The sequence below is a fragment of the Hippopotamus amphibius genome, chromosome 5 (assembly GCF_030028045.1).
Source record: "Hippopotamus amphibius kiboko isolate mHipAmp2 chromosome 5, mHipAmp2.hap2, whole genome shotgun sequence".
In the NCBI taxonomy this organism is placed as follows: Eukaryota; Metazoa; Chordata; class Mammalia; order Artiodactyla; family Hippopotamidae; genus Hippopotamus; species Hippopotamus amphibius.
Genome location: NC_080190.1, coordinates 54,120,982 through 54,135,706, shown reverse-complemented (window position 1 = coordinate 54,135,706; position 14,725 = coordinate 54,120,982). Strand labels below are relative to the sequence as shown.

The 14,725-nt window shown below is 43.7% G+C and overlaps 1 protein-coding gene across 1 annotated transcript; it reads right to left on the bottom strand.

Moving 5' to 3' along the window:
- Nucleotides 1-9,743: 9,743 nt before the first annotated feature.
- On the bottom strand, nucleotides 9,744-13,792 carry LRIT2 (leucine rich repeat, Ig-like and transmembrane domains 2). The gene is made up of 4 exons (XM_057736958.1): nucleotides 13,683-13,792; nucleotides 12,603-13,384; nucleotides 10,649-10,678; nucleotides 9,744-10,534 (listed from the first exon to the last, which is right to left on the bottom strand). Exons 1-4 carry the CDS (start codon nucleotides 13,790-13,792, stop codon nucleotides 9,744-9,746), a joined length of 1,713 nt encoding a protein of 570 aa, XP_057592941.1.
- Nucleotides 13,793-14,725: the final 933 nt, after the last annotated feature.

Sequence of the window (14,725 nt, the reverse complement as noted above, 5' to 3'; positions counted from 1 at the left end):
GGCTCTGTTTTGCCAAGATGACGAAAATGAGTTCCCAAGAGAGGAGAGATTGCCAGAGGCCACGTGGCAGTTTGGCGGCAGGGACCTGGTTTGAGGGCTCCGGACCCCTCAGCACGTTCCTCTGGCCGGGGTGCACCCAGCAGAGATGACATGCAGGCCTCTATTAATGCAAAGAAGTTCCACCTGATTTTAAGGAAATCTGCCAAGGGGAAATCTAGATGTGTGCCCAGAGAGAGAAATGGAACAGTTCTTCTGCATTTCACTCCACTCATTAATAACCCCTCTAGAATATGTCTGTGATTTTATTTTAACAGATGATATGCACATGTAGTTTCCTTGATCCTGAGTGCGTGTTTGGAGGTGTTACTCAGATGTGCAGGCTCCTTGCCGGGGTTTCTGCAGTCCACAACCCAGGGTGTATTAAGAGTTGGGCTCTAATGAACCAGGAGCCCAAACTGAAAAAACGGGTATGGGTTTCAGGGTGGGACTAGGCTGGATCGTGTTTGCCCTTCACAGGGAATGCAGCATCCTTACAACTTGCATGCGATCAACCTCTTTTGTAAATGGTAAATAAAATCTGTTAACCAAAAGCCCAGCTGATCTCTGGCTCCCTGCTTAACATCAGTGTTAGCTGACTCATAGAGACCAATCTATATCTATATATATACATATATATAAATTTATTTTATGTATTGGCTGCGTTGGGTCTTCGTTGCTGCGCACAGGCTTTCTCTAGTTGTGGCGAGTGGGAGCTACTCTTCATTGAGGTTCCCAGGCTTCTCATTGCAGTGGCTTCTCTTGTTGCCGAGCACAAGCTCAAGGCTTGCAGGCTTCAGTAGTTGTGGCACATGGGTTCCGTAGTTGTGGCTCGTGGGCTCTAAAGCGCAGGCTCAGTAGTCGTGCTGCATGGGCTTAGTTGCTCCACGGCATGTGCGATCTTCCCGGACCAGGGCTCGAACCCATGTGCCCTGTATTGGCGGGCAGATTCTTAACCATTGCGCTACCAGGGAAGTCCCAAGACCAATCTTCCTGACAGCCAAACTCAGCCTGCCGCCTGGCTTCTTTGGGGGATCCATCCCCCTACCCACCCACCCCCAGATCCGACTGTGGGAGGCTGCAAAATTTTGTCCAAATTGTCATGCATATACCTCTAACAGCAACACATTTGCGAGGTTTGTCTACCTGAGTGTGACCTATCACAGACTGGATGGGGCTTTTCTCAAGCAGGAAAAGCCCTACCAGGGCTGTTTAGGGAGGAATGGGATCTGGAGCTAGAACTAATTTCCCCTCCACCCAGCCCAGTGAGGGCAGGAATTGGGAGGCCTGGTGTGGGCACGAAAGCCCAGGAAGCAGTGTCATCTCCATGACAGAGGCCCTAGAAGCTCAGGCCAGCATCAGCACCCAGGGGTTGGGTCTGGGGGCTCCAGGACAAGCCCAGGAACTTGAACCAAGGCAGAAGCAATCTTGGAACCTGGGCATGTAAGCAACTCTTGTGCTGAGAAGTGTGGGAAAAGTGCCTAGTTGCCAGCACGAGCCATACTGAGAAAGAGGAGGAAGATACGGCCAACCCCAAGAGACCAGCAAATGTGGTGGCACTGGAGGAGGCCACCGACCAGTGGGAGTGAGGTCGGGCCAAGTGCCACTGCATTAGGGAACAGTGGGGCCCAAGGGACTGCCTGCCCAGTCATCCTGGATCACATGTTAGATCTCAAGGTAAAGAGCTGGGAGGCAGGGGTGGCAGATAGGGCAGGCCCCCCCACTCCTGGGCCTCCAAGGAGTCTGTAGAACAGTGTGCGGTGGGGCTCAGACTTTCTAATTATATGAAATAACAATGTGCTTTACAGTCTGACAGCCCGGAGTCTGAATCCTGGTTTTGCCACCTAAGTGTGACTTGGAACAAGACACCAAGCCTCCCTGGGCCTCATTTTCCTCATTGATAGATGGTACAAAAAATCACTGCTATGAGGATAACAAGAGCTAATCTATGTAAAGCACCTGCCACCAGCTTTGTTTCTGCTGATACAAGCTCAGGAGACAGGTACTATTCTTAGTTGTACATGAGGGTATTTGAGGACGACTGACGATCCCCATGCTAGAGCATCATACCCTGAGGAGAGGACTTCTTCTACTCATCCTTACCTCTGGGATATTTCCACCCTCTGATAGGCCTGGAAGCCTCTCCTGTGTACTAGGAGAAGAGAGGAGAGTGGACCAGGAGGGAAATGGGAGAGGGTGGGGCAGATACCACATCATCTGTGACCTTTGCAGCCCTGCAACCTGCATTTGAGCATCTACGCTCCCAGGGAGTTAGGAAGTGCCAGTTAGGAGACTTCCCCTAAGAGGACCTGTGGGACTCTGTACTGAACAGCTGTCCCCCAGGGTCCAGCTGGCCAAGTATGGCAAGAGCTGGGGAGGAACCAGAGCCTCCCAGTTCTCTGAAGGCTTCAGGAATTCTGTTACCCCGAGGACTGGAAGCTTTTTCTTTTTAATTGATTTTTATTGAAGTATAGTTGATTGACAATGTTATGTTAGTTTCAGGTGTACAGCAAAGTGAATCAGCTACACATATACATATACCCACTCTTTTTTTGATTCTTTTCCCATATAGGTCATTACAGAGTATTGAGTAGAGTTCCTGGTAGGTCCTTATCAGTTATCTATTTTATACACAGTAATGTGTATATGTCAATCCCAATCTCTCAATTTATCCCTCTCCCCATGAGGACTGGAAGCTTTGAGAAAATCCAGGGTCAGCTCACCTGGCATGGATGCTGGCATCTGTTGGCAGACAGGAATGCTTCCCCAACAATCTTCAAGGGCCACGAGCATGGGAGGATGGACAGGGAGGATGGGGAGAATGTACACAGGTAGGACCCCTTAAGAGATTCACAGAAATAACTGGGGGGAGCAGTGCTCAGAAGGTCTTAGTTTCTAGAATGAAGTAGTTAAGGCTTAAGCAACCATAATTTGATCAATAAAGATTCTGACTTTATTTTGTAGCAATGGACTGGTGATATCGCTGACACTATAAAGTTGTACAAATGCACCTCTTTGGCTGAGCGAGGTCCAGCCATTTATCTGTTAATAATTTACTCAATCATTCTTTTAATAACACAGTGTCTGAATATATCATCTGTGTCAGCCCCTCCTCCAGTTGTTAGGGATACAGGCTCTAACAAGCAAAAAGAAAAGAGAAGAAGGACAAACCACCTCTCTCACATGGCTAATAACAGATGCTGGCACTAGCAAAGGCTTCATGCTAAAAGCAAGTAGCCTTGCTTACAGACGTCTCCTGTATCAAAGGCACTTCCCTTAAAATGATATGGTCTAAGCTCTAAATAGATCCCCAAGAACATGACAACTGAATCTAAAACTACAGCATATTTGAAACATTATCTATACAGATAGAACATTAATTAAGCATTAATTAAACATAATGTGAAGGATATTAGCATAGATATCATGTCATTACATATACAGATATATGTATTTCTACATATACACACATATATAATGCTGATAAGATCTGATGTTCCAACTGACCAGTCTGTTCGCTGAGTCACATTCAAAGAAAACACAAATGGACATGGATGCCTTAAACGGTGATATTTATTGAGGGTTTACCATGTGCCAGGCATTGTTATGAGAGATTTACATGTAAAAATTCTTACAACCATCAGGACAACTCTATACTGTAGGTACCATTATTACCCTATACTGTAGGTATTATTATTACCCTTTACTGTAGGTACTATTATTATCCTCATTTTACAGATGAGGAAATTAAGGCACAAGGAAATAGAGTAACAAAGCCAGTAAGAAGCAAAGCTAATCAAGCATCTTCTCAGACCACAACGCCATGAGACTAGATATCAATTACAGGAAAAAAACTGCAAAAAATACAAACACATGGAGGCTAAACAATACGCTATTAAACAACCAAGGAATCACTAAAGAAATCAAAGAGGAAATCAAAAAATATCTAGAAACAAATGACAATGAAAACACAACAACCCAAAACCTATGGGATGCAGCAAAAGCAGTTCTAAGAGGGAAGTTTATAGCAATACAGTCCTACCTTAAGAAACAAGAAAATTATCAAATAAACAACCTAAACTTACACCTAAAACAACTAGAGAAAGAAGAACAAAGAAACCCCAAAGTGAGCAATAGGAAAGAAATCATAAAGATCAGAGCAGAAATAAATGAAAAAGAAAGGAAGGAAGCCATAGCAAAAATAAATAAAACTAAAAGCTGGTTCTTTGAGAAGATTAACAAAATTGATAAACCATTAGCCAGACTCATCAAGAAAAAAAGGGAGAAGATGCAAATCAACAGAATCAGAAATGAAAAAGGAGAAGTAACAACGGACACTTCAGAAATACAAAACATCATGAGAGACTACTACAAGCAACTAGATGCCAATCAATTGGATAACCTGGAAGAAATGGATACATTCTTAGAAAAATACAATCTTCCAAGACTGAACCAGGAAGAAATAGAAACCATGAACAGACCAATCACAAGTACGGAAATTGAGGCAGTGATTAAAAATCTCCCAACACACAAAAGCCCAGGACCAGATGGGTTCACAGGCGAATTCTACCAAACATTTCGAGAAGAGCTAACACCTATCCTTCTCAAACTCTTCCAAAATATTGCAGAAGGTGGAGCACTCCCAAACTCATTCTACGAGGCCACCATCACCCTGATACCAAAACCAGGCAAAGATGTCACAAAAAAAGGAAACTACAGACCAATATCACTGATGAATATAGATGCAAAAATCCTCAACAAAATACTAGCTAACAGACTCCAACAGCACATTAAAAAAATCATACACCATGATCAAGTGGGGTTTATCCCTGGGATGCAAGAATTCTTCAATATATGCAAATCAATCAACGTGATACATCATATCAACAAATTGAAGGATAAAAACCATATGATCATTTCAATAGATGCAGAAAAAGCTTTTGACAAAGTTCAACATCCATTTATGATAAAAGCTCTCCAGAAAATGGGCATAGAAGGAAATTACCTCAACATAATAAAAGCCATATATGACAAACCAAAAGCCAACATTGTTCTCAATGGGGAAAAACTGGAAGAATTCCCTCTAAGAACAGGAACAAGACAAGGGTGTCCACTCTCACCATTATTATTCAACATAGTTTTGGAAGTGTTAGCCACAGCAATCAGAGAAGAAAAAGAAATAAAAGGAATCCAAATTGGAAAAGAAGAAGTAAAATTGTCACTCTTTGCAGATGACATGATATTATATATAGAAAACCCTAAAGACTCTACCAGAAAATTGCTAGCACTCATTGATGAGTTTAGTAAAGTAGCAGGATACAAAATTAATGCACAGAAATCTCTTGTATTCCTATACACTAACAACAGAAGAGCAGAAAGAGAAATTAAGGAAACTTTCCCATTCACCATTGCAACAAAAAGAATAAAATACCTAGGAATAAACCTGCCTAAGGAGGCAAAAGATCTGTCTGCAGAAAACTTTAAGACATTGATGAAAGAAATCAAAGACGACACAAACAGATGGAGGGACATACCATGTTCCTGGATTGGAAGAATCAATATCGTGAAAATGACTGTACTACCCAAAGCAACTTACAGATTCAGTGCAATCCCGATCAAATTACCAATGGCATTTTTCACAGAACTAGAGCAAGAAATCTTACGATTTGTATGGAAACGCAGAAGACCCCGAATAGCCAAAGCAATCTTGAGAAGGAAAAATGAAGTTGGTGGAATCAGGCTTCCTGACTTCAAACTATATTACAAGGCCATAGTGATCAAGACAGTATGGTACTGGCATAAAAATAGAAAGGACGATCAATGGAATAGAATAGAGAACTCAGAAGTAAGCCCAAACACATATGGGCACCTTATCTTTGACAAAGGAGGCACAAGTATACAATGGAAAAAAGACAGACTCTTGGTGCTGGGAAAATTGGACAGCAACATGTAAAAGAATGAAATTAGAACACTTCCTAACACCATACACAAAAAGAAACTCCAAATGGATTAAAGACCTACATGTAAGGCCCAGACACTATAAAACTCCTAGAGGAAAACATAGGCACAACACTCTATGACATCCATCAAAGCAAGATCCTTTTTGACCCACCTCCTAGAATCATGGAAATAAAATCAAGAATAAACAAATGGGACCTCAGGAAACTTAAAAGCTTTTGCACAGTGAAAGAAACCATAAACAAGACTAAAAGGCAACCCTCAGAATGGGAAAAAATAATTGCCTATGAAACAACGGACAAAGGATTAACCTCCAAAATATACAAGCAGCTCATGAAGCTTAATACCAAAAAAGCAAATAACCCAATCCACAGATGGGCGGAAGACCTAAATAGACATTTCTCCAAAGAAGACATACAGATGGCCAACAAACACATGAAAAGATGCTCATCACTACTCATCAGAGAAATGCAAGTCAAAGCCACAATGAGGTATCACCTCACACCAGTCAGAATGGCCATCATCACAAAATCTGGAAACAACAAATGTTGGAGAGGGTGTGGAGAAAAAGGAACTCTCCTGCACTGTTGGTGGGACTGTAAGTTGGTACAGCCACTATGGAAAACAATTTGGAGGTTCCTTAAAAAACTACAAATAGAACTACCATATGATCCAGTCATCCCACTCCTGGGCATATACCCAAAGAAAACCATAATCCCAAAAGAAACTTGTACCATAATGTTTATTGCAGCACTCTTTACAATAGCCAGGACATGGAAGCAACCGAAATGCCCATCAACAAATGAATGGATACAGAAGATATGGCATATATACACAATGGAATATTACTCAGCTATAAAAAGGGATGAGATGGAGCTATATGTAATGAGGTGGATAGAACTACAATCTGTCATACAGAGTGAAGTGAGTGAGAAAGAGAAGGACAAATATTGTATGCTAACTCACATATACGGAATCTAAAAATGGTACTGATGAACTCAGTGACAAGAACAAGGACGCAGATACAGAGAATGGACTGGAGAACTCGAGGTATGGGAGGGGGCGGGGGGTGAAGGGGAAACTGAGACGAAGCGAGAGAGTAGCACAGACATATATATACTACCAACTGTAAAATAGATAGCCAGTGGGAAGTTGTTGTATAACAAAGGGAGTTCAACTCGAGGATGGAAGATGCCTTAGAGGACTGGGGTGGGGGGGGGACTCGAGGAGGGGGGAGTCAAGGAAGGGAGGGAATACAGGGATATGTGTATAAAAACAGATGACTGAACTTGGTGTACCCCAAAAAAATAATAAAGAAAAAAAAAAAGAAGCAAAGCTAAAACTTAAGCCCAGGAAACTGGGCTGCAGAGTCTATGCTATGACCCCTATCATCACATTGCCTTATCGATCTAAGTAATGTGTATCTTTAGGATTTTTTAAGGGGCTGTCTAAGGGGCTTAAAATATCAGATTCTCAGAAATCCTCTCTAGATTGTGTTCCCTCTCCCTAAATATCCATGTTCATAGACACAGCTGAACACTGCCTCTGCTCAGGGCACACTCCTGACTCGCCCTCCCACCTATACTCCTCTTCCACGGCCCCTTCCCTCCTCCCGTCCCTCTGCCCACACCCACCGTGAGGCTTTCCTTGCCAGAAATGGAGGCCAGAGCATCCACTCCTGTCTTCAAGGTAGCCCTAGGCCACTTCATGAAGGCTGCACCCCCACCCCCACCAAGACCTGTGGATGGCCTTTGCTCCTATGGAAGGAGGTACGCAGAGGCCAATGGAAGTACATTCTTGCTAGGCTCTCATCACTTTTTTTCAAAATATATCATGGGAAATTTCTCATAAACAAATTCTCTGCTACATCACATACACGTGTGTGTTGTTTGTACACATATGTATATGTAACTATATACATGTACTGATACAGATATGTATATATGACTATATATTTGAATTGATATAATTCAAAAATGCATGTTCTTTGGTGTGATAATGGCGCTGTGGTCGTGTCTTTTTGATACTTCTTTATCTGTTGGAGATAAAACTAAAATGTTCACAGGTAAGTTTTATATTTGCCATAAATACTCCAGTTTTAAGAAACTGTTGAGAGCAAGGGCTAGATGAAATAAGACTGGAAAATGTTTTTAAAAAATTATGGAAGCTGACTGGAGGGGAGGAGCAAGATTCTCTCTGCTTTGGTGTGACCTAAATTTTCCATAAGAAAGCTTCTGTTGCTCAGAAGAAAATAAATGAGGAGAACTTGAAGAAATGAGGAACAATTGGTCTGAATACGAGAGCTGTCTTCAATTTTTAGAAATTCATTACAACCAACATTGATATCAACACAGTCCAGGTGCAGGATGAGCCCAGCATCTACAGCAAGAAAAGTCAGTCTCTGCCCCAAAGGGCTTGCAAGCAATGGAAACATTGCATATCCTGTTCCACTCATCATTTCTTTTCCCTAGAAATGTAAAGTCAAGGAAGGCTACTGAGAGGACGTGATACTTGAGTTGGGTCTGGAAGAATGCGTAGAAATTGGTAAGGAAGGTGGGAAGCGGGGAGAAAATATTTCTGGGGATGTCACAAGGAGGTTATCTTACACTTGAGAGTCTTCAGACCATTTTCCTGTGGCCAGTGGGAGAAGCTGTGAGGACACTGCTGTGGGTTTAAATCCTGGGAAACACCTCTGCCAGCAGGGCTGCCTGGAGGGACAGTGAGACGCCCTTAGGGTTCGTGGGGACCCCCCCCTACTCTATGTGAGCCCAGGTAAGAGGAAACAACCACCTCTCAGGGGTTTAATAGGAGAGCTTGAAACATTAACTGGAGAAGGGAGTGCAGATTATATCCTTATTCATAAAAAAAACATTTGTCATTCTCAGCACTGTGATACTAGGGACACAGGGCTGAAAAAATAAGCCTCAATCTCACAATCTTTTGAAACTAGGTGGGAATCAGGACCCTGTAGCCTCCTCTTTGTAATAATAATAATAATAGTAATAATAATAATAATGTTCATATGATTTTATATAGATTCTTTTCCTTCCAGATATGACTCCTGGTACCCTGCTTTCCAACAATCACTAGACATGAGCCCCAGGCTGCAGCCAATCCCCTACTCCTTGCTGCTGACGGCACCAGGCTATCAGGAGCACCAAGGACTGCTTACGGGGACACAGACACCCATAAATAGGGACTCACATCACCCATCAGGCTCTCACCGCCACAAAAGGCAGCATTTTTAGAACACCAAACGAATGTGATCTCAGCTGGGAGTTTGCTATTAAAAGGAAGAATAACACTTTCTGAACAACGGGAAACACAAGAAGATTTCAAAGCAAACATGTAAAGGAAACAGTGGAACTAGAAACTCTTTTGGGTGGTGCCTCCTGCCTTCTAGTTAGGTGACACTGGGCAAGTCATTGTAACTTCCTGTTTCTTCACCTGAAGCAAAAGGTAGAATCCTACCTTGCTCCAGTGGGATAACACAGGTGAAATGTGTTATATGTAAATGTTCCATGTAAACGTGTAAATGTTATAGGATTATCTATACAGAAAATAACATTTATTAATTTCCAGTTCCATGGGTAATTGTACAAAGGCCCATCGGCACTAGTTCTATGAAGATAAGAATTGTGTCTCCCGGATCATTGTGTCAAGTTCAGAGCCTGGAACTGAGTAGGTGCTCAGTAAATACTTGCTGAGTAAGTGGGTTGAGCCAAGTTGAGCCTCCACAGAGAATTAATTTAGGGGCTGGAGAGCCACACCATTCCTCCCCGGCCACTATCTCCCCTTCCATCACCCTCATCACCCTCCCCCTCAGCCTCTCTGTGCTCCAGGCCGTCCTCACAGACAACTGTGTGGTCTCTATAGGAGTCATGCCCGTGCTCTGGGACTGCCAGGGGGCACCTGGGAGCTTTCCTGCGATGAGGACAGCAGCGCAGGCCCCACTCCCTGCAGCTGCAGGGGGCCTGAGCTGCCCAGACATAGGCGCCCACAGGCACCGCGAGCAGCACGGCGCACAGGACCACCGTGGTGTGCAGGAGGCGCTCGCGTCCCTCCAGCCCGCCGTGGTCTCGGCCTGTAACAAAGACCACACACCGGCCCTGCCGTGAGGGCTGGCCCCCCAGGCTAAGGCAGACCTCGTATTTTGTACCGGGGAGGAGATCGTCTACCGAGTATGTATTGACTCCTGGGCCGACGTGGACCACCTCCTTCCTGAGGGCTTCATCCGACGCAATGTAGAGGGTGAACCACTTCTCAGGGGTGTCGGCCGCTGCAAACCATTCCAGCACGATGCCACGCACTGTCTGCTTAACCACCCGCAGGTCAACGTAGGTACTGCCTCCTGAAGTAGAGGAAAGAGAAGGGGGTGCGGGCAGGGCCTGGGCAGGCTGGACGTGGAGGGAGATGGCAAGGGTGCTCCTGCCGACGGAGTTGGAGGCCACACAGGTGTAATTGCCCCTGTCCACCAGGTGGGCTGCAGGTATGACCAGCTCCGACAGAGCAGCATCTTCTGCAGTAGACGAGGTCAACACTGGGGAGAGAGAGAGCAAGGCAGACATTTCTCTGATAGACAGTCAGCTGTAGAGTGTCCAGCAATGCCAGTTTTTTGTTAAAAGGTGGTAGTAACCATTTATTAAGCATGTACGAGGTGCCAGGTGTTTGCCTCTCAGCAACCCTGTAAGTTAAGTACCCAATGTTTACACATGGGAAGCTGAGGACTAGAGTGAGTAAGAAACTTGCCTGCAGGGAGAATTGTTCAGAGGCACTGACTGATCTGGAACCTTGTTCTTCTGTCTACGAAGACCACACTCTTTCAACTTCACTAGCTCTTCCCACCGAACGACCTTAGCCTTGCTGAGCTAACACGTGGTTTCCAGGAGATCTCTAACATCAGTGTGGTTGTACAATATCGTGAGCTTCAGGAAGTGCCTCTTTACCTCCCGGATGTAGAGTGACTCAGAGTCTGGGGCCAAGTGCCTGGATGCTATCCCTTACTAAATGCATGGTCTTGGACAAGATGCTTAGATTCTCTCGGCCTCAATTTCCTCATCAGTAAAATGGGATGAAAATAGTACTTACTCCATAAGTTTGATAGTACGTGCTCAGTAAGTGTTAGCTGTTATTATCACTGAGAGACTGGACCTAACATGGTACCAAAGAGAATGATACTAGAGTATCACGAAAGATAACATCTGGATGCATCTCATCATTCTCAAAGAAAATACAACAACAGATCCTATATTTCTCCTTCACTGGTATTTAACCTCAAGCCAATAAAATGTAATCAGAATGATATGAAAAAGTCAAAATTTCAGCTAATTAAGTACTTTTTAATCATTCAGAGTTTTGTCACCATATAAAACAAATATCTGGGTGACCAATTGTATTTCTCAAGTTTCACTTAGATATTTCTAGTTGTCTTCTAGGTAGCATCAAGATATTTCTAAAAAGGGCCTCCCTGGCCTTGTGTTGTGCCCCAGCCCTGCAGGATGGCATTAAAGGTGATTTCAGCTGAGGTGTGAAAGCAGAGCATGAGCTTCAGGAACCGAGAGGCAGGTTTGAATCCCAGCAGTGGGGCCCACGAAGGTGCCTCCCTCTCCCTGGGTCCCAGTGTGGCAGCTTCAGGTCAGTAAGATCTGATCAACACAGCAGGAGGAAGTGTAAAATTCAGTCAATATCTAGGACTTCCCCACCTTGCCTGGTAAGAGTTAGCTGGGGGGTAGGCAATGGGAGAGAGAGGAAACACTTGTTAAAATACATTCTCTCAGGCCCTCCCCTGGACTAACTGAATCAAATCTCCCCTCCAGGGAGAGGCCTGAAAAGTTTTATTTCAAACAAGTGCCCCAGATGAGTCTGCTCAGACAAGTTTGAGAAATAAGTAACAGATAATCTCTAGAATCAGTTCCAGTCAGAAATTCTATGATTTAAAAATACACAGTACAGTGTTTTGCATCTAGAAGGCTTTCAAAGAATATATGTGTTCATATACAATTCTATAATATTCAATACAATATGTTGTCAATTCACATATGTTAATATCTTACATCCTATCAAGATCTGCATGGAACAAATATACAAATATATATATGTATGCAACAAATACATATGTAATATATATATTTACATCTTACATCCTATACAGACCTATACACAAAAATATATAAATATATATTATACATATATCTGCATGCAACAAACATATATATTATATCGATAGATAGATCTGTGTGCAACAAATATATAAATATATATTATATAGAGTATATATATTTACATCTTACATCCTATAGAGATCATGTAAAATAATGCCAATAGGGAGTTCCCTGGTGGCCTCGTGCTTAGGATTCTGGGCTTTCACTGAGTCGCATGGTGTAGCCAAATAATAATGATAATAATAATAATAATAAAATAATGCCATTAGTGGAACACTATTTTGGAATTTTTTCTGTCCTGGTGAGTATAATTCAGGCTTATCCCAGTCTTGCCTGCACCCTTCCTTCATGACTGAGCCAGTTTAGTTTAGAACTTCTCTGTTGAAGGCAGGGTTGCTACTGATCTCCCCAGTCCCCTAGATACATGGAGAAGGTGCATGCACTTACCATCAAATTCCCTCCACGTGCTCAGGGGATAAGTCCAGGCAATAGTTGGTGAGGGGCTAGCCTGTGCCAAGCATCGCAGGGTCACATTCTGCCCCACCCAGACGCTGACATTGGCACTGGGGGTTGAGATCTGAGGCTTCATGCAAGCACTGAGCTCCGTTTCGTGAAAAAGCTGCCCTGCCTTGGAGAGAGGACCCCGACACATGAGGTAGGGATTCACCAGGACGACTGGAAGGCTGATGGACTTTACAAACTGGACAAGTCCCCGTAGGCGACAGTCACATAACCAGGGGTTGTCATGCAGCGCCAGCACCATGCTGGAGAGCACCTCGGCCCCACAGCTGGGCTGCTGGCGTTTCCCGTAGGCTGGCCAGTTCAGGAAGACACTTTTGGATACAACTGTAAGCCTATTGGAGGATAGGTCAAGGTAGGTCAGGTTGACCAAGAACTGAAGAGCTAGTTCAGGGAGTGCATCAATCTTGTTGTGTTTGAGGTCCAAGACCCTCAGGAGCGGGGTGGCACGGAACACTGTCCATGGTACTGAACGGAGTTTGTTCCCCTCCAGTCTCAGCTCTTTCAGTTCTGACAGGTGCTCCAGGGCTCCTAGGTGGATCACAGTGACACTGTTAAAATTGAGCCAAAGGTACTCCAAGGTGCTCATGTTGATGAAAGACCCTCGGGGCAGTTCAAATAAAGGTGAATTTTCAATTCTCACTTGCTTGAACTCTTCAGGAAGGTTCCTTGGGATCTTTCCCAAAGAGATAGACACGCACTGCAGACTCCTGTACGAAAAACCAGAACAGCTTTGAGGTGAACATCAGGAAACTTGGCAAGTGGGATCAGGCTTATCCCGGCATTAGATATATGAATTAGAAGGAAAAAATACGGTTCACTTGAAATACAAGATTTAGACACATTTTGGCAAAACTGTATAGTTTATCAAAGTTCAGCCCCAGCTAGAATGAGTCTCACAGAGATTTTGCTGATTTCCTGCCAAATCTTGGCCTGCTCCCTCTCCACATCGTCCCCAAAGAAAGCCCATCCCCTAAAATCTTCTGGGATCTTATTAGCCCAGCGCACCTGCCAAAACTCTCCTCTGAGCAGGTACATCCTGGCAGACAGGGTGGCTGAGCTGCATGTGAATCCAGAAAGACCAGAACTAGCAGGAAATAGTGAGAAAGTGAAGCCATAGTCTTCTGTAAGAAACTGTCTTATGAGTTTTTTAATAAGTGTAGTCCAAGCTTCCGAATGGCAAATCCTATTGCTAGTAATCCGTAATAATGTAGGTCAACACAACAGCAGCAAAGCCCCTGGCTGCTCTGAGGTCTGTTATAGCCCAGATCACAAGCTCAGTAAGAACCCAAAAGAGGGAGCTCTGTCTCTTAACTAACGTCATAAAATTCACCCTTTTTCTGGTTCTTGAGTCCAGAGAGCAAATTATAAGGCAGATATCCAATTCAGTCCTGATACTGCCTCCCCTCAGTCTCATACAAAAAGATCTGGGAAACAAGCATGTAATGCTATTCTGAGCACCATGGTTCAGGTGATTTGGCCAGCATCCATCTAATACTTCATCAATCACAATTGGCTCCTGAAACCTAGAATTTTCACCAGTCTCTAAAAGTGAATGCAGATGATGGTTAACAAAGTAATTCTGCAACAATTCCTATCAGTGGTAATCTCCCCAGCACCTTGTGTGGTGGATTCATTGTTCTTCTGTATTAAGACAGCTGCACCTGCCACTCAGATGATCAGAATCAGAGAAGCAACACAGTACAGAGGCTAAATCATAAGATCATGTTTTCTTATTAAATCAAAGCATGTTTCTTATCCTGGGTCACATAACTTATCCTGAAGGCTATTTCACATGTTCAAATTTTTTAAATGAGATAATATGTGGTTTTGGATACTTGCTCTGCCATTCTTCATTCATTCAACAAACCTCTGCTCTCAGCCACACCCTTGCTAGGTGCAAGGAATGCCATCGTGAGCAAGACTGTTAAAGATCCTGTCCCACGGGGTCCTCTCTCTAGCTTATGCTTCCTGGACTTGAGATCTTTGGAAAGTCAGTTTCTCCTGGGCAAAGTGAGAAAATTAATGAATTCTTTATAGTGTTTCAAGGA